This window comes from Podarcis erhardii, assembly GCF_964252035.2.
Source record: "Podarcis erhardii genome assembly, chromosome: 1".
In the NCBI taxonomy this organism is placed as follows: Eukaryota; Metazoa; Chordata; class Lepidosauria; order Squamata; family Lacertidae; genus Podarcis; species Podarcis erhardii.
Genome location: NC_138497.1, coordinates 39112008 through 39135727, shown reverse-complemented (window position 1 = coordinate 39135727; position 23720 = coordinate 39112008). Strand labels below are relative to the sequence as shown.

Genomic DNA, 23720 nt, shown 5'->3' with positions numbered 1-23720 from the left:
TATCACATGCAATGTTAATGAGATTATCTAACTTCTAAAGAAAGCTTTGAAAGGAAATATAAGCATATTAAACCCTTCCCCTCATCATTGCAAATACAGAACTAACGGTAGCTTGAGTGATCCCTCCAAAGCAGAATCAAACCATGGTTTACAATCTTAGTTTGGAGGGATAGCTCAAACCACTGTTCAGGGGACCTGATGTCACAACAAAGTGCGGCTTGATTTATACAAAAATGTAAGGAACTAAGACCCATCTACAAGGGAGGTGGAAACACACAGAGACTCTTGATTATGATCCTCTATATAGAGCATATAGTTTGCATAAGCTAGGGGGGTGTTCTTAAATATGAACACCTTAAGTTGACAAAAAAATAAAAATCAGCCAAAACCCTCCCCCAATGAAAAACCCTAACCAGTACCCCAGCCCAAGAATCTGTTCAGCAGCCTCACCTTTTGTAGCTGGAGTCGGTTGGGACTAAATCAGATTAAAATCACCTTAACTTTCAAAGCATCTGGGTAGGCTTGTCTAAAGAAAATGTTTTTAGCAGATGCCAAAAAAGAGGTCAGTGAATTCACCTGCTCAATCTCAGTAGACAGGGAGTTCCAAAGTGTAGGCTCTGCCACACAAAACAATCAAGTTCTTACAAATTAGGTACAGGTCTTATATGGCACCTGTAATAGTGCCAATTCCACCGACTGAAGCGGTCGAGTGGATGCATGTCAGGTAAGGCTGGTCCCAAGTTGTTAAGGGCTTTATATGCTGATAGTAATACCTTGAACTTGGCCCAGTAGCAAATTGGTAACCAGTGCAGACCTCTTGAGTTATCCTTATGAATACTGAACAAACCTGTGTCATAGGAAGCTAACAGAGCACCAGTCCATCTAGTTTATTGTTGGCAACAGTGACTGGCAACAAATCTCTTGGGTTTCAATAAATGATTCCCCCCCCCCCACCAAATACTCAAGACATTTTAAAGTAGGTAACAAGAACACAGCTGCATCTTTCAATATCAGCTCTCATACTGGCACTTATATCTGGTTATTTTGGGATACACACAGAAAAGCCTTTTCATGTGATGTGCTAGCAAGCATCTCTCCCCACATCTTACCACTTAATACTGAAATTAACTTGACATGTAGTCACTTCCTGGACACCACCTCAGCCATCTAATGACAACATTTTAATAGTGATATCAGGAGCTGACGAAATGTCACAGCATTGTGCTACATCTTTTAAGTGAGATCCTTGACTTGATTCTAAAATGTTCCTTAAAAATGAAGATGCTGAAAGGCACACAGATATTTACTTAAATCTTCTTTCTTTCTTTCTTTCTTTCTTTCTTTCTTTCTTTCTTTCTTTCTTTCTTTACATTAATAGACGTCATCATTAGGATTTTTGCCAGTGCAGGATTATTTTACATTTCAGGCACGGCACAGATTAGTATTGGGAACAAAGCACATAAACCAGCCACTTGTATAAATAATTGACTTTGCAACAATGACTCTGTGAAGTCACTTCAAAGAGTTTAAAAGTAAACACAAACCAGATTAATTAGTTTGTTTCACTACAAAGTGGGAGAAAGCAACACAGGAATTCAGTATTGCTCATTAGTATTCAGTTCCGAATGTTGCAGAAAAACATAAATGCAGGATAAATAAATGAGGATTAAAGGAATAAGTTTCAAGATTTTCCTGTAGTTTCTAGGGGTGTGATACGATGCTTGAAATATTCATATATATCTTTTTAAAGAAAAGGAAGAAGAGTCATATTCCAGGTTGTCTAGAGTTCTTGAATGTTGCATCACACACACGTCCTACAATTCCATATTTATTATGAAACTAAAAGGTGATGGTCAGTCCTTGTAGCATATAATAATAGAGGAGTGTGAGAGAAAGGCTGTGAATACAGGAGATACCAAGTCTTGAGAACATTATGAAGTGCGTTTAAGGGAAAGCAGAAGGCTTAGCAAAGAAGCCAATTATGTGAGGAAAGACAGAGGTTGCTAGTCTAGATCACAGGCAAGGTTAACAGATCAGGCTTGTTTGAAAAGAGATTTGCCCCAAGGACAGGAGGTGCTTGGGCTGAATGGATGCAGTGCAACAAAAGTCTGGGAAGACAAGCTGTTGGGGTAGTCAGGGATGGTCTATATTTGCTTCCAACTCCATTTACAGAAGCATGTATGTATAGTCCAGATAGTCCTTGTTAGTGGAAGTTGCCGAGTGATAGCCAGACTGATAAAGATTCAAAGACCAAGATAGCCACTTTAAGAGAAGGCTTTCAGCCTTCACAGACGTGGTGTCTGGGGGCAATGGGAGCAGTTCAAAATTAACTTAAACATAAAAACATGCAGTGAAGTGAGCACCCATCTTCTACGGGTAAAAAGTAAGAGTATTTGTCGGCACAGTTAGAAATATAAGCTCCTTTTTATGATGGGAGATGTAAGGAATAGCCACAGTAATACCAAGGGCAGCACAAGACTTAAGTGTAAATGTATAATAGGGAAAATGCTACAATGCAATCCAAAGGATGTATTTTGCACTGCTGGTGGAAACATTCCTCTCCTGGTCCTGACTGTATCACAAAGCAAAATGGGAGATGGAAAATGCAAATCCTCATATCCTTTTTGTCAGGTCTTGCTGCATAGTTTGATGCAACACTTTGCTTGCAATCTGTGGGACTTTTTTCCCCTTGTTAGATATGTGTTACTCTGCTCAGCTTTTCAAACCATGCCAACAGAATATTTAACCAGTACATTCTTTAAAAGGCCAACAAAAGACCATTTTTGTGTAAGTGGATGAGGTCAGACGGAGATACTGTGTACTATGTTCTTTATTGCCCTTCATAGGAGCAGATCCTTCTATTCATTCCAGAATTTTTTAGAAGGTCAAACAGGTGATTTCAAAATTAGATGGTTGATAAAGATAAGTTTGTTATTTATGAGGTTGCTTTGTATGTGCTAGCAGTGAGAAGCTTGTCAGATGAAAACTGTTGGCTGTCATGGCTATTTTTAAATCTAAAATATTTGGGGAACTTTGTAAGTGTATGATTTGTTAATTTGCAGCTCTGAAAACTAGTATTTTTTAACTTACACTTGGATTGTTTGTGTTTGTTATTTATAATGAAAAATCTCACTGGCATTGACTTCTCTGGGTCTATTCAGAGTATGACATGGTAACCCCACTTACCCGGGAGTAAACCATATTGAATTAAATAGTCATGGTTAGGACTGCAGCCTTAGTTGGATACCACCCATAGGGTGGGTGCCACTACTGAGAAGGCCCTACCTCAGATTTAGTTAATGCACATAGTAGAACATTAGCCTTCACACCATATTCTCAGTTTCCTCAGAATCTTCCAAGAGAATGTAAAAACTTTTTTGTATTCCAGCAAACATGTGTTTTATTGGGGCATATAATTTTTTATCTGATATTTTTGTATCTGTTGAACCCATCTCTGTTGTATTACATCATTTTATGGAATGTTGTGCTTTATTTGATTTACTTAATTGCTGTAAAACACCCCTGCCCCACCTCAATATGCAGGCACTAGAAGTGTGCACTGCATATTTTTCAAACAAACAAATGCCAGCGCTAACTTACCAGGTCAGAATGTGCCCCTTTGCCAGCATTTATCAACAAGGGTTTGGTACCTTTTGATGAGATTAAACAGTTGACAGCAATATGTGAAAACAATCTTGCATATTAATATTAGGGGTTTCCTAGCAACCTGCTTCTCATAGAAGTTATTACCATATTAAGGATTTCTTGTCCTTTTCCTTAAGCTGTATTTTATTAATTTCATACCTTGTGTGCAGTTTCTGCAAACTGCTGAGCACTGTTCTTCATATCCTCTGTCTTTTCCTCTGCTCGACCTAACCTTTCACCACGCTCATTCAAAGCTTGACTTGCCTTCTGTACTGCACTGGTTACACTGTCTGCAGCCGAATGTAATATGCTATTTCCTAAAATAAAAATAAAAATAATAAATTGTTAGAAACAAAAATGGAAAACTTACGTGAGGACTGCGAATGACATGATCAAATGTATCACAACATTTTCTAATATCAGAACTCTGATATAAAACTAACAAGGTTGGATCATAGGAAGACAGGAATTTATCTTCTATTAGGCCATTGCTCCAATTGGCTCAATATTGCCTGCATTAGGAGACCCATACTTGTTGGGCCCATGGACACATTTGGAAATGATAGGCACCACAGAATACCCAGCTGATGATGCTCAAAATCCTCTCCAAAATGGGCAAAACACTTACACCTACACCAACACAAAATAAAAGACACACATGTACACAAATGAAAGCAAGCCACCCCCCCCCAAAACAGGTAAATTGTCCCAAACCAAAACACACACTTTCTCCTTTTCTCCCTGCCCACACAACATGTTAGGAGGGTTGTCTAATGTCAGGGACTACAGGTCTACAATGACTAGCAATGACTCTCCTGTGCTTCATCCAGCACCATTTTTTAGCTCTACCTGGAAATGCCATGGATTGAAACAGAGACTTTCTGCATTAACCACCACTGAGTTAATGTTCTTCAACCTATGAGACTCATGAGTGGAGTTCTACTCACAGAACAGAGCTTTGCCATCTTTTCCTGGAATAAATAGAGAAATCCTATACATGTCTGGATGAGAAGTCCAACTGAGTTGGATGGGACTTACTCCCAGGTACTTGGTATAGGATTCTAGCCTAAGTCTCAAAAGAAAAAAATAAAACAAATGCTCATGTTCCCAAATACCTTTTTGATTTTTTTTAAAGCTGAAACAAACCTGATGAAAAATATCACTTTATGAAGCTGAGAACGGTACATGTTCTTTTTCTTCTCAGCTTACATCTTCCCCAAACCTGATGCCCTCCAAGTTTGTTTGGACTTCAACTTCCACAGCCTCTGCCCATTATATCCCATGGTGGAGAATGATTGGGGGTTGTGGCCTAAAATGTCTGGAGGTGTGATTGTTGCATGTGTGGTTTTCTGCCAGTGTTTGAGCTGTAGATTAGATACAGTGGTACCTCGGGTTACATACGCTTCAGGTTACATACGCCTCAGGTTACAGACTCCGCTAACCCAGAAATATTACCTCGGGTTAAGAACTTTGCTTCAGGATGAGAACAGAAATCGTGCAGCGGCGGCACAGCGGCAGCAGGAGGCCCCATTATCTAAAGTGGTGCTTCAGGTTAAGAACAGTTTCAGGTTAAGAACAGACCTCCAGAATGAATTAAGTTCTTAACCCGAGGTACCACTGTACTTGACTTTCTGCTCTCAGGTCTGATATACATTTGATGTGGATATTGACTGCTTTGCTTCAGCTGACAACTGGATAACTAAGTCAATTTTCAAAATGTGAGAGCTCTATATATACTTTGGTAAACAATTGAATTTCTGATGTAATTTTGAATGCACCAGTGGCATAAAATATAGAATTCATACATAGGAATCAATGGCTGGATGTTCATACATTCCATACCTGTAGTGTTATAAAGTATTTGGTATTGAAAATATATTATTAAGTGTTTGCATTGCTTGTGGTCTAACAATGCAATGAATTTAGAAATTGTCCACACTTTTCTGAGAAAGGTCATGGTCTTGCAATGGAATTGATCAGCAAATCTCTCTCTCTCTCTCTTTGTAGTTTTAAAAGAAGAATCAACTGATTTTGTCAGCAGGAAACAATCATTATTATTATTATTTGCCCCCATCCCACTGCTTGTGTATGACTGTCTCAGCAAGTTGGTTCTGGATGACTGTTTCATTTGTAAATCAAACGCGTATGATCAGGAGTTTGGCACTACTATAAAAACAGGTTTGAGAACTGGTGTCTCATTTCAAAATGAGTACAATCTGCTATTAAACCAAAAGTCCACTCATTAGCAAATCTGTTTATTGCCTTGCAACTGATTCTTGAACATTTCAGCTCACACCCTATCAATTTATTTCCAAAGAGTAGGGAGGAAGTGTCCATTTCTTTGCTCCTACAGTGTCCCAGATTGGAATTCTTATGGTTGTATTGTGAATAAAGTGGGCTATCAATCATTAAATTTATGTAGCAGAAATGGTATTTCAAAATGAAGTGTGGGAAGGGATGTTTCTTAGGGACTTTGAATTTTATAAGCATTTTTAGAGTTGCAAAAAATATGGTCTCGGCAATGATTTCAGCAACCAAGAACTCCAAGTTTTTCAGTGCACAAAGCAGGAACAGAGTTTACCTGTGTAAAGACAGAACTGACCTGTCTCTTTGATTTCTGTGTTTTTAACAGCTGCATAGCAAGCAAAAATTCAAGAGATAGAGCTTTCTACCAAACAGCAAAGTGATGATGGATGATGGTCTCTCTCCTGATTAAGCGGTTTAATCAATATTTGAAATCTTAGCTTACAGCTCTAATAAATACCTAATTAACTGTAAGAGGGCTCACATATTCAGCTGGTCTCAAAATTCTGCCCATCTTTTATCAACTGATTGCATAACATGAATGATAGAATAAGCTTCACTTAAGGAAGTATAAGCCAGAGTAAAAGCCTGAGTTTCTGGTTTTATACTTCCTAAATACAACACACTGGCAACTAAACGTAACAGACCACCACCACCACCTAATTAAAAGGAAAGGAAAGTATTACAGTTATGAGGAGATACACATGGCTCTCCTGTGAGTTGTGTTGCTGGGGAGATAAGAGTTAGAGAAATTTTTAATATTTCTGGACTGAAAATGCAACTATTCAGGAAAGCAATCATAACATGAGCATAAAAAAATAGGATTAAATGCTGCAGCTCTTGTTGTACTATTATTATGAATGGAAGTAGAGATGCCATATGCTCCACCATATAAATAGTACAAGTAGGTCAAATAAGGGTTTGTTCTAGCTATAGGGGCTTAAATTATTTTCAATAGTCTTGCATAGCTCAAATCACAATATTAAGACATTGCAGTTACTCTCCTAATGGCTTAAGGCAGATAAGCAATCACATTTTAGGGGAAATGGTGTCAAATTCATAGGCAGTGTAGCATGTACTGATATGACATAGCTTACTTTGATGTAATGAAGTTTCGATCCAGCACAGATGATCAGGACAGATAGAGACATTTACATATAATCGAATTCAAATTTAGTCCTAAAAACATGGTGTTAGATTAAGAATGTACATTATATTGCTATGCATTTGGTAAAGCAGAAGGGGTGGAAAGAGACCCACAGAGTTGTACAAATCAATCTTCTGTGCTGTGGTTATACTTAATGATGGGCCAAACTGTAACTTCAAACCATAGTTCTTAACTAAGAAGAAGATAAGTAGTTTTTTAAACAAAGATAAGCACTATAGATAAGAAAAAGCTGATCTGCATGAATCTACACAAGCATAATTAAAACTTCCTGTATTTGGCAAAGTCATTTTAATGTTTATGCATCATCAGATGTAACAGTCTATCACAGTAGGTTATTTGCTTTAAAATGCAAATTGGATTAATCATTTCCTTGTGTACATATTTTTAAGTTCTTATACATGAATTTTAAAACTCTCACATTCTACTAGTACTAGGATATTACGAAACCTTCTGTTTTGTTTAATAAACAGCAATGCTGACCATGTTCACACATTACAATAAGCTACAGCTTATAAGCCATGGTTTATTTAACTAAAGTTAAAGTTGATCATCTAACATTAAGCCACGGTTTATAAACTTTTCTTAACATTAACCATGGCTTAGTATTATGTGTGAACTTGGACCTCTATCCTTAACTATGGTTAAGGATCTGTCACTGCTCCAAAGCTACTAGTGTAGAACAGGTTAAAATTCAACAGTGGAGGAGAAAGAATCTGTTCTGTGATGTACAAACCATGCTTTGAGTGACTGTGTGTGAGATACCTTGGTTTTAATGATGGTTTATTAACTATAACTTAGCATTAACTATTGCTTAATGTTACATGCAAACGAGAACAATAAGGCACACAATCCATCAAGAGAATAGTTAAGCTCAGAAAGAGATATAAGACTTGGTGAAACAAGTGTACACTCTTCTGAAATGTGTTTTTTCAGGAAAATAAAGTGCTTGCTATATGCTATGGGCTCTTTTGCACATATGGTAAGCCTTAACAGCTTAATATTATAAAGGTGAAAGCGGCAACCCAGTGTACAGTTAGGCTGATTGATTCCCATTGACTTAAGAGGGATTTAAGCAGTATAGCTGTGTACAGGAGAGCAGCCAATGAGACATACACGAATTGAGAGATAAATGCTAACTGAGCTAAGTGGAACGGGGGAATTGTATGGCGTATTACATGAAATGTGAAATTAGCTTGACAGACACAAACCATACACTGCTTTTTAGCTGTTACATAGAATCATAGAATCATAGAGTTGGAAGAGACCACAAGGGCCATCGAGTCCAACCCCCTGCCAAGCAGGAAACACCATCAGAGCACTCCTGACATATGGTTGTCAAGCCTCTGCTTAAAGACCTCCAAAGAAGGAGACTCCACCACACTCCTTGGCAGCAAATTCCACTGTCGAACAGCTCTTACTGTCAGGAAGTTCTTCCTAATGTTTAGGTGGAATCTTCTTTCTTGTAGTTTGGAACCATTGCTCCGTGTCCGCTTCTCTGGAGCAGCAGAAAACAACCTTTCTCCCTCCTCTATGTGACATCCTTTGATATATTTGAACATGGCTATCATATCACCCCTTAACCTCCTCTTCTCCAGGCTAAACATGCCCAGCTCCCTTAGCCGTTCCTCATAAGGCATCGTTTCCAGGCCTTTGACCATTTTGGTTGCCCTCCTCTGGACATGTTCCAGTTTGTCAGTGTCCTTCTTGAACTGTGGTGCCCAGAACTGGACACAGTACTCCAGGTGAGGTCTGACCAGAGCAGAATACAGTGGCACTATTACTTCCCTTGTTCTAGATGCTATACTCCTATTGATGCAGCCCAGAATTGCATTGGCTTTTTTAGCTGCCGCGTCACACTCTTGGCTGTGGTCAACCAAGACTCCAAGAGTCTTGGTTGACCACCAAGTTTGTGGTCAACCAAGACTCCTAGATCCTTTTCACATGTACTGCTCTCAAGCCAGGTGTCACCCATCTTGTATTTGTGCCTCTCATTTTTTTTTGCCCAAGTGCAATACTTTACATTTCTCCCTGTTAAAATTCATCTTGTTTGTTTTGGCCAAGTTCTCTAATCTGTCAAGGTCGTTTTGAAGTGTGATCCTGTCCTCTGGGGTGTTAGCCATCCCTCCCAGTTTGGTGTCATCTGCAAATTTGATCAGGATGCCCTTGAGTCCATCATCCAAATTTGATCCAGGATGCCCTTGAGTCCATCATCCATAAAGATGTTGAATAAGACCGGGCCCAGGACAGAACCCTGTGGCACCCCACTAGTCACTCTTCTCCAGGATGAAGAGGAACCATTGATGAGCACCCTTTGGGTTCGGTCAGTCAGCCAGTTACAAATCCACTGAGTGGTAGCATAGTCAAGACCGCATTTTACCAGCTTCTTTACAAGAATATCATGGGGCACCTTGTCAAATGCCTTGCTGAAATCAAGGTAGGCTACATCCACTGTGTTCCCTTCATCTACCAGGCTTGTAATTCTGTCAAAAAACGAGATCAGGTTAGTCTGACATGACTTATTTTTCAGAAATCCATGCTGACTATTGGTGATCACAGTATTCCTTTCTAGGTGCTCACAGACTGTTTGCTTAATGATCTGCTCCAGAATCTTCCCTGGTATTGATGTCAGACTGACTGGGCGGTAATTATTTGGGTCCTCTCTTTTCCCCTTTTTGAAAATAGGGACAACATTTGCCCTCCTCCAGTCTGCCGGGACTTCACCTGTTCTCCAAGAATTCTCAAAGATGACTGCCAGTGGTTCTGAGATCACATCTGCCAGTTCTTTTAATACTCCTGGATGCAGTTCATCTGGCCCTGGAGACTTGAATACATCTAGACTAGCCAAGTATTCTTGTACTATCTCCTTAGTTATTCTGGGCTGTGTTTCCTCTGCTGAATCATTTGCTCCAAATTCTTCAGGTCGGGCATTGTTTTCTTTATCGGAGAAGACTGAGGCAAAGAAGGCATTGAGGAGTTCAGCCCTTTCTGTGTCCCCTGTTTGCATTTCACCATCTTCTCCTCTGAGTGACAATTAACTAAACTTAAATGCTCGCTATAGATTTTATTTTCATCCTAGCTATTCATTTATATATCTGGTAACATGCATCTAATAGTCGCTAACAGTCAGATAATGTCCTTAACAGACAGAACTGTGAGTACAGACTGAAAGACAGCAAGGAGAAACATGAAAGGGTGTCATTAAATCTTAACTTATTTAATCAATGCGCCAAGTGTGTTTATGGTTTTTAAAGAAAAGTTTTTTGTTATTTACCCGATGCTGATTTTACCACATGCCTGTACCTTGTGTGTGGATCATATAAGACTAAGCTATCCTGAAGTAGTTTGGTTATCCCGAGGCTCCTATACAGGACATCATTCCACAAAATCACATCCGTTAATATGGCAGGTGTAGAATTAGAACTGTTGACCAACTAGTGGTGATAAAACCAGACAGACTTAATCTATGTATACTGAAATGCATTATCTGGCAAGATAGGAAGGGCTAAGGTCTAACTAACAGCCAGGGTATATCCAGAAAAATGCCAAGCCATGTACCCACACTATGCCAAGCCATGTACCCACACGCAAAACGGTCACTGCGTCTATTAATTTTGTTAAATAAAGGTTACATAAATTTTGTTAAATAAGTAAGCAAATAATTTATGCATTTATAGGGACATATAATATGGCCTAATATGCAGCCCTATTATTTGATTAGTGATGCTCAAGTAGAGCCATTTAAACACACATTGGCTGTATTCCTAATTCATTCTCCCTCCATAATGTGGAATCAACTGACAGGTCTTCCACAGTGCCGCCATTCTCTCATTAATTCTGCACTAGGTATCAAATAGCCCAAGCCAAGTAGTACAAACAAGAAAGGCTACAGGGAGGTTTCTCTTTTTCTCCACTGCACACATTTCAGAGACGATTTAAGAGCAGAGGTGCTTCAGTATTGCCTGCACTGAACAGTCATGTAGCACAGCAGCAATTCCCACAAAATTATGCACAACTGAAACCACACTGTAGCTGTCTCACCTTTCTGTCTTTGTTGCAGTGGAACTCAGGAGGGACTATGTCGCAGGCAGTAACTCTTGGAAAGAGCTGCTACAATGCTGCGTCACGACATTTAGAGTATTAAACCATTAATTTAATTAACATTACCCCTCAATAATGCAAAGAGAACATAGGACTTTCATTTATAAGCTTGTTTACCTTTGCAACAAACTTGTAAGGAAGGTAGATCATGGAAGGCAGGTTAATTCCCATTTTTTAGATTGGAGGTAGAAGCTGAATGACAAGTGATAGTGGCCACTTAACAGATCTGTACTTGAGCAGGCATTTAAACTCAGGTCTGAGTCCTACATGAGTCAACCAGACAACAAAGGCTCACTCATCTGATCAGGCAGTTTAGAGAGGACCTGCAAAAAGTGCACACCTGCCTCTCACAATGAGCCTAAGCCTTGGAGACTGGGCTGGAGAGGATGAGAGCAACACACCCAACACATATGCCCAAGATGGCATTTCACTAGCTATGCCATGTTTCTCTCATCAACAGGGACTGAAATAATGAAACAGATTTACAAACCATGTTTTCATAGTAATAATAATCACTAAAGGTTTCTTACGTTTATAAGTGGACATCTCAGTGGTGTCCATTTCCAGAAAGTAATTACTAATATTCTAAGCACCAAAGGTATTGCCTGGGCATTTTCGTGATGTGGTTAACAATTCAAATATTAGAATTCTGACTCCTAGATTATTTATTGTCAAAATAAAGACCTGGTCAACAAATAATCAGAATAAACTAATAGAAACCAATTATTCAGGACAGCTTTATCAGTAATAGCTCTGAAAAATTTGCAGTGTATGTGTCTTTCCCCCCTTTCTCTTTCGTATGCTATGCATTTTTGTGTTTTTATATTGTAAACAGTCCTATGGTCTTCAAAAGGACACAGCAAGAATGGTTCTGAGTTCAGGCTATTGCCAATAGCTATCTAAACTACAGTGAAAAAGATACTAAAGAGGACTGAATCAATGAAGGACAGAGACAATAATAATAAGAGCTTTAAAACCTTTACTGAAGAAATCTGAATAAGGTTAAAGAAAGATGCAGCAATAGCATTGAAGGAACAAAATATGATAAAACACAAGGTTGAATGTATTCCTCACAGATGAAAGTTTTACAAGACTAGGTTGAATAAAAATTGAATGAAGTCCATATGAATAAATCCTAACAGATAGCTCCTTAATCAGAGAAATGGGTGTTTGTACCCACTTATGAAGGCAAACAAAGGACTGCACTCTGCATAGACCTGTGGCCATTAGATAAATGAAGACATTACTTCAACATTTCAATATTTTCTAAGTTTGTCTCCTCACCTTCCTGGAGAAAGAACATGTAACTTTTCTTATGAATAAAAACACACAAATTCCCCATATCCAAAACCAATTCGGCAAAATAAACAAAGGAGGCCAACAAGTTGAAATGACAGACTGAACAGATGGGCCAACAACAACAACCACCATATCATGAACCCAAATAATACCATCATCCAACCAAGACCTGCACTCTCATTTCATGCCAGTGCTTTAATATTTGCCCCGGTGATAAACTTCACAGAGCATTCCTGGTCAAAAATTCACGAGAGGTTGAAACACTATTTATTTTCTAACCTCTCACTTCGTGCTCGTAGCATTTACACAGTAGAAACATTCATTCCAATATCCCTATTCAGACATCTACTGATGGGATGGATACTGATGGAGCCCACCTGGGAGGTGTGGGGAACTAAGTTCTGTTTAGTTCCGGCTTAAAAAAAGGTCCTGCTCAGAATTCTGGAAAATCAGAGTTCATGGAAAATCACATGAGAAATCTCCATGAGTACAAAAGGCTTTCCCCATTGCAGACAGACGTCTTTGAAAACATGGAGGGCAACAGAGCCAGGACTAAGCCAGCATGCTTCTATCTGCTCTCCTGCCCACAGGTATTTGTTTAACCAGGAAAGGCAATGCCTGAATTGAGATAATGAAGGCACAGGTTACCAGATTAGCATGTACCGTATGTGCAGTCCTAAGCCCCATATTGTTTCTGAGATTTGGGGGTGTGGCCCTGCTCCTGTCTCCACCTGTTTTGGTTTCCAACGACTCCACACAAACATGTCCACAATATGGCAACTGATAGCACTTCTTAGCTCTAACAATGAGGCAACAGCTATATTTAGATTATTTGTTTTGGTTAAGTTAGTACGTGGAAGAAAACCAAAAACATGGTAAACTGCCTAACCACTTTCTAACAAGGTGCTTTTCTGTGCTACTGAGAAGAGCAATGAAGCTTATGAACTCTGACATGCAAAAATTTCAACTTCTGACAAGGAAACTTCAGTGGGATGCGTTGCTTAGCATCTGCCAGAGCAAGCTAAGTTGAAAATAACATACCCATTCCTTTGGGGAAATCGCCTTGACCCTCATCAGCTAAGCTTATTAAATGTCTGAATTAAAGTAGCAGTGCTATATGAACACTTTAACCTCCTTGAATATCAGAGGATAGGGTAGTTTTACAATGAACATGAAAGCAAATTGTGCTGAGAAACTGTTTCTGTATAGACAGCTCTCCTGTGAGATATTTTGCCCCTTTTGGCCAACAGTGGGGGATGACTCAGAACTTACAAAAACAAGGGATGTTAACACGGACATGAATATCTATATCTATATGTTTTAATGTATTTGTAGCCCTGCAGTGAAGCAGTGCAAAACAGGCTGTTTCAGGCAATACTTTGTAAAGGTCAGCAGATAATGAATTCGTCAGTTTGGGGAATGCCTCTTCTACAAGTGATGTGGCAATTCAAGCAAGTGTCCAAAGCAGGAGATGTTTCCTCTAAAGACGGTATCCACTGTGACACATGCAGGCATTTATCATGCTGCACCAATATTGCACTGCCTTATTGGTACAGCAAGCTAGTGTAGATGAATACCAGCCAGGAAAACTGCCAATAATAATAATAATAATAATAATAATAATAATAATAATAATAAATTTTATTTATATCCTGCCCTCCCCAGCCAAAGCCGGGCTCAGGGCGGCTAACAACAATAAAACAGTACAAAAGTACAGCACAAACAACACTCTAAAATCATTCATTATAAAATTAATAATGCTGAATGCATAGGCAAAAATCCCTTTAAATAAGATGCCAGGCTACATTGAATCCTAGATGGCATTATATGCCTACTGAAACATTCAACCTCCTCATTTTTAACATGGTAGTTATCACTATCAAACACAAACATACTGTATTAGGTTACTTACAGTGGAAACAGCATGTTCCAGTGGAAGTAAACGTTAGGGAAGATTTTACGGGTCTTTATACCACTTCTCACCCAGTAAACCAATCCTAAGAGAGTGAATTCCCATGGCTTCATGTCACATTAAACTAGAACAAATTGGGAGGAGCTGTAGTAAGTCTCACTCTGCTTCTATCACATGAATGGAATGAGAACTTCAAGATCTGCTTTCAGTTTCTTTGCATGTTGGTCTGCCTGGATCAGAACACACCAAGACTCATGTAAGATTAGCAGAATAAAATTTCTGCTCTTTTTTAAAAATTAAAAAAACAAACAAACGTGTGTGTATGCACTTTTGAAAGTTCGAATGAATCTAAAATCCAAATGGAAAATTAGATAACAAGAATGGAACTAAGGTGATAATTTGCTGGTTAGATATTTATAAACTAGGAACGCAGGAGCGGGAGATGCGAGGGAGTCCAAAGAAGTTAAGAAAATATGTTATGATATGTGTTATTTTGTTTCTTTATTTGTATTGTAATTAAAAAAAAAACTTTCAATAAATATTTATAAAATAAATAAATAAATAAATAAATAAAATCCAAATGTATTTTTTTAAAAATGTGTTTTATGAAACTATCAGCATCACCCTGTGGGCTATTTATAGGATGCTTTGCTAATCTATGCCAATACTTGGCTGGTGAAAAGCAAATGACTCATTAACTATCACAGTGGCAAAATATCCTCCAAGGAAATAGAATTGGATAATCCATTAGTAACTCCAGCCAGCTGTCCAGGATAAAAAGGTTAGAGGAAGCAAAGGTAGGTGTGCTTTTTCAATTCTCAGAGTCTGAGCCAGTGAGTTCTTGCAATTTAGTAGGAAAACTGATGTTCTCCTGGGAGCAGGAAGCAGAGTGAGCAGCCCACTGCTGAATCCCAATTACCACCTCCCAGTTCTTTGCTCTCTTACTTTTCTACACGCCTTCCATTAAAAAACTTTGCAGTCCTAGTCTTTGCCTGCAGATGTCAGCAACTGTGTTCTTCAGGAGCTCACATGCTAGCTACCTTTACTGAAACAATCCAAGTGTAAATAGGAAATTGGGTCAAACTCCATGCAACTTCTGATTGGGATTTCTCTCTCTTTTTAATGAACAGCAGTCACAGGGTCCCTGATCTGAATCAAGGTCATGAAGCTGGAAGGTGGGTGTTAATCCACATTCTGTTTTCCACCCCCAAAACCACCTGTATTCAACAAGCAATTTGTTGCAACGTATGCTGAAGGAGAGAAAAAAAGAACCAGTTCAGGGAAATAAATTTGCACTCCAGAACTGCCCAATGTGATTTACGTTGATCTGGCAACAGCTGTAAGTTATTCTGGAAAGGGACCTTCACTTATATCAAACGTTAGCTATTCTCAGAGTAGACCTACTGAAATTAATAGACATGGATAAGGTGCATTGATTTCAATGGGTCTACTTTGAGTAGAGCTTTGTGGGATACAACACCCTGGGAATAAGCTTCATTGAACTAAATGGGATTTACATCTGCCTATAAACACTTAGGATTGTTGCTTTGGGTGCTTTCTAGGGAAATGTACATTTTGGAAACATCGGGGGATTTGTTATGTTCAGAAACTGGGGGCCCAAAGTAATAATTAAAAGTAGATATTTTACTGCAGAACAAGGACATCAGTTCAGAAAGAATTAAAGGCTCTTGACTTTCATTACAGACTGTAACAGTGGCATTTCCAAATTTGAGGGATTCATCGCAGAATATGCTGATAGTGTATTTTGGATATAAAACCCTCTTCTACGAGAGGAAAATTACTAGCGATGCTGTGCCAGTTTTAATATCAGCTACAGTTCTTGGACCTTAGGGAAAGCTATGCAAAATAATGCTGAAATAGCAGCGCATAAAACTTTAAGTTACTGGCGAAAATATTGTTGAATGAGAACCTTTCTTACCATCTACGATTTAATGGCAGTCTCCTCAAATGAGCTATAACATCCTTCCACAATAAATCAGCTTCTAAGAATATAGCACAGATATCAGCTTTCTTAGAACAGAAGTAATGTAAAATGATTGATTACACCATTTGACCTAAAGTTAGCCAGAACGTTACAAAAATAACAATCAAGTAATCAACACTAGTGTCATGCTTTTAGCTTAAATAACCATGACTATAATAGTCCATAACTGCATTTTTTTCTTCAAAGACATGAAAAAGCTTAATGATTTGCTCATTTCTGAGTTAAAAATGATGGCAGGAATGTACTCAGATAGGAATAAGTAACCTGAAACTACTATGGGATGAAATACTGCAAATAATGAAAAAGCAGTACAGTGGTGCCTCGCGGGACGAAATTAATTCGTTCCACGAGTCTCTTCGTCTTGCGGTATTTTCGTCTTGCGAAGCACGGCTATTAGCGGCTTAGCGGATTAGCGCTATTAGCGGCTTAGCGACTATTAGCAGCTTAGAAAAAGGGGGGGGAGGGGAAAAAACTCGCAAGAACTCGGAAGACGTTTTGTCTTGCGAAGCAAGCCCATAGGGAAATTCGTCTTGCGAAGCACCTCAAAAGACGGAAAACTCTTTCGTCTAGTGAGTTTTTCGTCTTGCGAGGCACCACTGTACTTCAGTTTAGAGTCTGGTGTGATATATGTGGGCCTTGCTGCTAACTTTCCTGTCTTGCTGTATTCTCACCAACTACTTATATGGTAGATGTGCCAAGAGAAAAATATCTTGAACAGCAACCAGCAAAGGTATTGCTTTAACAGCAATCCATATCCACCTTGGGAATAATCACCAATGTTATCCAGTTTCACAGTGCCCTAAAATGTAAGCAGCAAGAGGGAAGCCACAATGTTGGTGTCAGAAATCCATGATGAGAGATATCCAACTACATCGTACTCAGGCTAGACCCACTGGAATCAATACTTAAGTGGATCTACTGGATAGCACCATTATTTGACATACTTCAAATAAGTTTTAATTTCTATTTTGCAGCAACTCCCTTAGCACAATTTCCAACATTTTATGCAAAGTTCAAAACTAGGATGATTTTTTTTTCTTGACAGCTAAGCAACCATCTACAACAATATGGGCAGATAACAATTTTGCTCTTTTATTTAATAATCAATGCTCCGTTGCAGAGGAAAAGTCACATTTTTAAAGGCTACTGCATTTCAAGCAGATATGCACCTTCTTCAACACCAAGCCTCAAGTCAAAAGGAGGAAGAAAATAGCTGCTTTACTACAGAAATTTCCTAAACCAGAAAATGTTGCTATTGAGCACCAAACAATTGTAAGCAAAGTCTGTGAAATCTTATCTTGTTGGTGCCATGAGAGATGCCTTGGCAGGGCCTCCTGAGCCTGCAATACTCACAACTTAATGGTCTATCTATTTAGGGATTTATATAGCACTTCAATTTGTCAAGTACTTTATATCATAAGTCATAACATCCCTATTGCAGATAGTGAGTAGAGGCTGACAAACTGTGGCTTTGCCAGGGCCACTCAGTAAATCAATATGTGCACTGGGATGGTTTCCAAAGGTCTACACACCAGGTAATGGCTGATTAAATAAGAAGACTGCCTTCTCATTTCCTAATTTAAAAACAATCTAACTGCACATGCATACCATTTCTAGGCAAAATATGTGCAATCATACAATAAGGGACACTAAAAAAGCATTTGAGGAGCACATTGCTAAAATCAAGAAGGCTAACTGTGGCAAGCTCCCTTAGTAAAGGAGGGAACGAGGTTACATTACTGGATGGTTTAAATTTAAGACAATCCCTATCAGAAACAAATCTAAATTAAGAGATTCTGTGCCTGTGGAACTGTTTACTACAATTCAGCAACAAGGACTCTTATTGTTGTGGGTGTCCTATGACCATTTATTTCCTGAACTGGGGTAAAAATAAAGATGAGGGCATGATGGGAACAAAACTGTAAAGTACTCACTCTATGAGGGATAAAGCTTAGTGGTTTCGCTAGTACAGTACTTAGTTATACAGATGCAATTAAGAACTTTACTTATTTCCAATAAATCAAATCCTTTCTAAAAAACCCTATCTCTAGCCCCATTCAAGGATCTCTTCCTTTCCCAAGTTAAATCTAACAAACCTCTAACCTCCCAGCTGCTTCTCTAGCCAGGCACCATTGGCCCTTTAAACTGTCAAATTCTACCTTTTTACTCTCTACCCATTCCTGATTTGTTGTTTTACCACTCTGCCATGATTGGCTACAGGGTCTCCAGGAGGATGACCCCCAGGTCTGTCCATCACATCACCTACTGGCTAGGGAAGCAGCTGGAACTCTGGATGATAAGGGACTCAGCTATGTGCTAGAGGAGGATACTAGAGAGAGCAGAAAAACTGAATGAATTCTGTCTTCTCAGTACAAGTTAAAGGGCAAATCCCTGTGCCTCAGCTTTCAACATAATTTCTGAAATCAAAATACAAAAATAAAGTCAAAACCTCCCTACACATTCTACCACCCCTTTTATCACCCATTTATTACCATTCCCTCCCATTTCTTTATCAACTTTCCACTTAATCTAATGTAGTATTATGGAAAAGAACAAAAGACCATGTTTAAGAAGTATGCATCGCAGTTCTGGAACTGATATTGCCCATATTATGCTACATGCCAAAAGCATTGTTAAGAGGAAATGAGGAGGCACAAAAGATCCTGCTCCAGAATGATGTCACTAAAGGCTAATTTCTCAACGTAGATGCCAATGCTACTTCCACGTGTTTGAAGCTCCAGCGTGTATTTGTGCCCATGGCCTTTCACTTGAGCAAGGAAGAAGGCATGAAGGGCACTAGACCTCTGGTGGATCTAGTACTTGCTCTGGATAGTTGGCCTCAAGTGAAACCCAGGAAGCCAATTATTTAGTATTATTCAATCCAATCATCCTTTCCCTTTGCTTCCCACAATTCTAGAGATAAGCATTAAGAAGTTCTTTAACAGAGAACTTGAGTACAAAAATGACCATGAATAATAGGCTAACCATAGCAGTACCACCAAATATTCCTAATTTTTCTGGTCACATGGATTTAAAGAAGCATTTCCTATTGATAATACAGTGGTACCTCGGTTCTTGAATGTAATCCGTTCAAGTACTGAAACGTTCGAAAACTGAACACTGAAAGTGGAAGCCTCAAAACGGAAGCCACGTTTCCTGTTCGACTTTGGAGGCACGTTCAAAAGCCGAGACATTTACTTCCGGGTTTTCGTTGTTCAAGTTCCAAAATGTTCGGCTATGGAGGCATTTGAAAACCAAGGTACCACTGTACCTTTCCCCCCCATTTTTTTTAATTAGTTTTCCAATTTATAACAAACAAAAAACATCAAAAGCAAGCAAACAAACATTTACCCTTGCTATAATGATTCCACTTTTGTTAACATTGTTAAATGACTTCCTCGAATCCCCCTAGCTGAGTTTCCATATACTCCATTATAGCAGTTTTCCAAAACTATTTTCACATAAAATTTACTTAGTCAATTTACATCTTTCTTTACCACCATACCTTTAACAAGAAAAATTAAACTATATAATGCATTACCAAAGTACAGTGGTACCTCTGGATGCGAACGGGATCTGTTCCGGAGCCCCATTTGCATCTTGAGCAGAACGCAACCCGCGTCTGTGCGTCTGCGCATGTCGCCGCTTCTGCGCATGCACGTGACATCATTTTGAGCGTCTGCGCATGCGGTGAAACCCCGAAGTAACCCGTTCTGTTACTTCCAGGTTGCCGGAACGCAACCTGAAAACGCTCAACCTGAAGCTACTTCAACCCGAGGTATGACTGTATGTCATTTTGGATCTCTGAAGTTCAGTTGATCTTAAATGACAAGCAGCTCTGGAGCAGTTTTCAATTGTGCTGCCAGATTCTCTTTGGTGACCAGGATATAGCAAATAAAAAGTAAACTTGGTGCAGAAGTTTATGGGTGGCATGTTTTTCTCCAGCTGCTTTAAAGACTTCAATGGCCAATTCAATCAGTTAACAGCTAGCAAATCTGACTACAAGGGATTTCATTGGAAACAACCAGAAGATATTGGAACACATCTATCACAAACCCTGGGAGAGTAACACACAGATTTCTGTTATCTGAAGCAACAACATGCACGGCTGCACTTGCGTGCTCTGCTGACATCAATAAGGCTGGTACATAAACGAAGATGTTTTGGCATAATAAAGCAGTGCATAAATGAAAGTGGCTATTGTTCGACAACACGTATTCTAATTTAGCTCTTTAAGAAACACTGGCAAAATCAATGTTTGCTAAATGGGAAAGAACAAAATCAGCAGAGAAAGGAATTAAATTTTCAGCCTTTTAAATCAATACCTGGAAGAAGTAAGACACGAACTGGAGGCAGTATCCTCATGCACTAAAGCACCACAGATTAAAGCCAGGAAAGAAATAATTATATAGGAAATATTTCTTCCAAGGTAAATTGCAGTTTTGAAACAAGAGGTACTACATGCAAGTAGCTAGAAATCTGGGAAATCTAGGCTTAAGACCCATCAGATCAATTTATAAAAGCTTTTATTTGGTTCAGATTTTGATAATTTCATGTAAACGGCTATATTTACAACTATCACTGAAACCCAGATGGATTGCCTCAGCCACTGCAGATTTTTAGGCATAACACATTAGAAGAATTCATTAGTATAATGATCTGAAATGAGCTGAGCCACCCATTCAAATCAAAACACAAAGACTTACCTCCAATAATTTTAGACTGGCAATTAATAAATTCTGGCTTTTTGTCTGTAAGGTACCGCTGACAGGTATGATGGAGAATTTGAAAGAATGTACATTTTTCAGAGGCTGTGCTTGCTACCCATTGGTCAAAAGCATTTTCAAATAGTAAATCAAATTCTGGGGAATCCTAGAAGGAATAATATTAGAATTACAGGAGAAATGATATTTTTTAAAAAAAACAAAACCCAAAGCAAATGTTAAAGAAAATGATGTACGCTAATTTTATATAGCCCAACTTCTTGCAACTTTTGAAAATGTATGTCATGTATGCAATTCCATATTACAGTATAATGTAGAATATCATGACTAGAACTACTACAAAAGTCATCAAAATTGCTAAAGGAAATTCAGCAACAGATGTCATGAGGTTGTTTAACCTGGCTAACTCCACTCCCATTTAATACGAAGAGTCAAACACCAGTTCACACCTACAGTTAAGCCATTTTTTGGAAAAACAAACAAACCCCTGATTAAACCACAGTTTAACAATAAAATGGTATATAAATCGTATGGAATAAAAATAATGCTCACAAGTGCTTTGCTCTTTCCCTACTCCTGATTGTGATGTACAGTGGAACCTTGGGTTGCAAACGTTATCCATGCGGGAGGCACGTTCTCAACTCGCAGTGTCACGTCTGCGCATACGCGGGTCACGATTTGGCGCTCCTGCGCATGCACCGAAACCCAGAAGTAACCCGTTCCGGTACTTCCGGGTTCGGCGCGGTGCGCAACCCGAAAACACGTAACCTGAAGTGTCTGTAACCCGAAGTACCACTGTACAGGGGATGAAATGAGCCAGAGTCTGATTTAGAGTGTAAACCTGACTTGTCGTTTGTTTTCTCCAAACAAGTCATGAATGCTAAAGCCAAGAACGAACCTTAGCCAGAAGCAAACCAGGATTCCAGGATCACACATCAAGGCAAATAAAACTGTTGTTTCTTTCCTCCTTCCCTCACATGGCACTGTCAGCCATGGAGGAAAGAAAAACAATTAATTCTAAATCAGAGGTACCCAATGTGGTGCCTTCTAGATGTTATTAGAGTACAATTCCTATCAGCCCCAGTGAGTATGGCCAATGGCAAGGGATGATGGGGACTGAAATCCGACAACACCTGGAGGGTACAACATTGACTATTCCTGTTTTGAACTGTGGTTGAATGCTGCATGCAATCTAGGTCACTGAATCAATCTGGTTCTGAGATGGCCATTTGTCAAGCTACAGTAGCGTGATCCATCATCAGGTGACACATTGGGCCAGTGCTGCTTTGAAGCAGCATGTAGATGGTCCTATCTGTGCCTCTAGCATGCTATCAGCAGGATCATCACTCTCTAGTACGCATGGAGTCAGACATCATTTTGTCTCCCATGTACAGTGGTACCTTGGTTTGCATACGTCTTGGTTTTCATACGTTTTGGATTACAAACACGTCAAACCCGGAAGTGCGTGTCCCGGTTTTAATAATAATAATAATAATAATAATAATAATAATAATAATAAAATATCTTTATGGTCATTGCCCCCTCTTGGGGACAACGAAATTACCTTTTTTGGGATTACAAACAAAAAAATTTTGGAGGCCCCATTGGCGAAAGTGCACCTTGGGTTACAACCTTTTTTGGTTTACAAAAGGACCTCTGGAACGGATTATGGTTGTAAACCAAGGTACTACTGTACAAAGAAAAGAGACAGCAGGAAGAATGAGGGTTAAAAATGGTACACCTTGCTGAAATCTATAGTTTTTAATTATTTTGGACTGCTTCTAGCATTATTTACCATAAAGATATATGTTTAGTTAAGAGGACAAGTTTTCTTGCCTGGATATATGAATTAAATTTCCAATGCAACACTGGGGCAAAATAGTGATTCAGATTATTACAAGAGGAAGTTAGCAGCAGCAGAGAACATGAAAGCCTACAAGGTAAGGATAAGTTCATTCACACACACTGGGATTCCAAACACTTCTTTTTCCTAAAATAGCAGAGGTGAACAAACAGAAAAGTGATGAAATCTAGAAAGGTTTACGAAGGAAATCAAAGCATTTGGAATCGATACCTAAGGTCCTAAACGGCTGCACTTAAAAAACATCCAGGACAAGACTTGGTTTTCTTTTTTTAAAAAAATATCAAATGGGTGAATTTTTCTTTTGGAAAACAGGAAGAATAAAAGATATGAAGCATCACACAAACAGAATATCACTAAATGGGAACAAGTCACTACTCACCTTATGAGGGTCTATTCCGTTAACCTGGCGAAGTTGTTCAAGCGTCCACTGCGACCTTCGGACAAAAGATGTGGAACCTCCAAACTGTTTGACTTTTGTAATAGATGCCTGTGCAGGTTTCTTGTTCGTCACTGTACACATAACACAAAGAAATCCATGTTTAAGCATACAGAAGGGTTTCTATCACTGCAAACAGGCTTGTTTACAGACCTGACAGTTTCCAATAAATCATGACAAGCGTGCCTCAACATATTTAAACCTAGATTCCTGTTCCTCACACCCCTGTTGCAAGAATGACCTCAACCTATTTTAGGCAACTTCA

General features: G+C 39.0%; 1 protein-coding gene across 1 annotated transcript in view; it reads right to left on the bottom strand.

Moving 5' to 3' along the window:
• The window catches only part of STXBP6 (syntaxin binding protein 6), a 99105-nt gene that overhangs the window by 4845 nt on the left and 70540 nt on the right, over positions 1–23720 (bottom strand). The window contains exons 3-5 of the mRNA XM_081866471.1: positions 23399–23529; positions 21138–21303; positions 3805–3962 (exon numbers count right to left, since the gene is read on the bottom strand). Of these exons, the coding sequence (XP_081722597.1) occupies positions 3805–3962; positions 21138–21303; positions 23399–23529 (455 nt within the window). The remainder of the gene's footprint in view (positions 1–3804; positions 3963–21137; positions 21304–23398; positions 23530–23720) is intronic.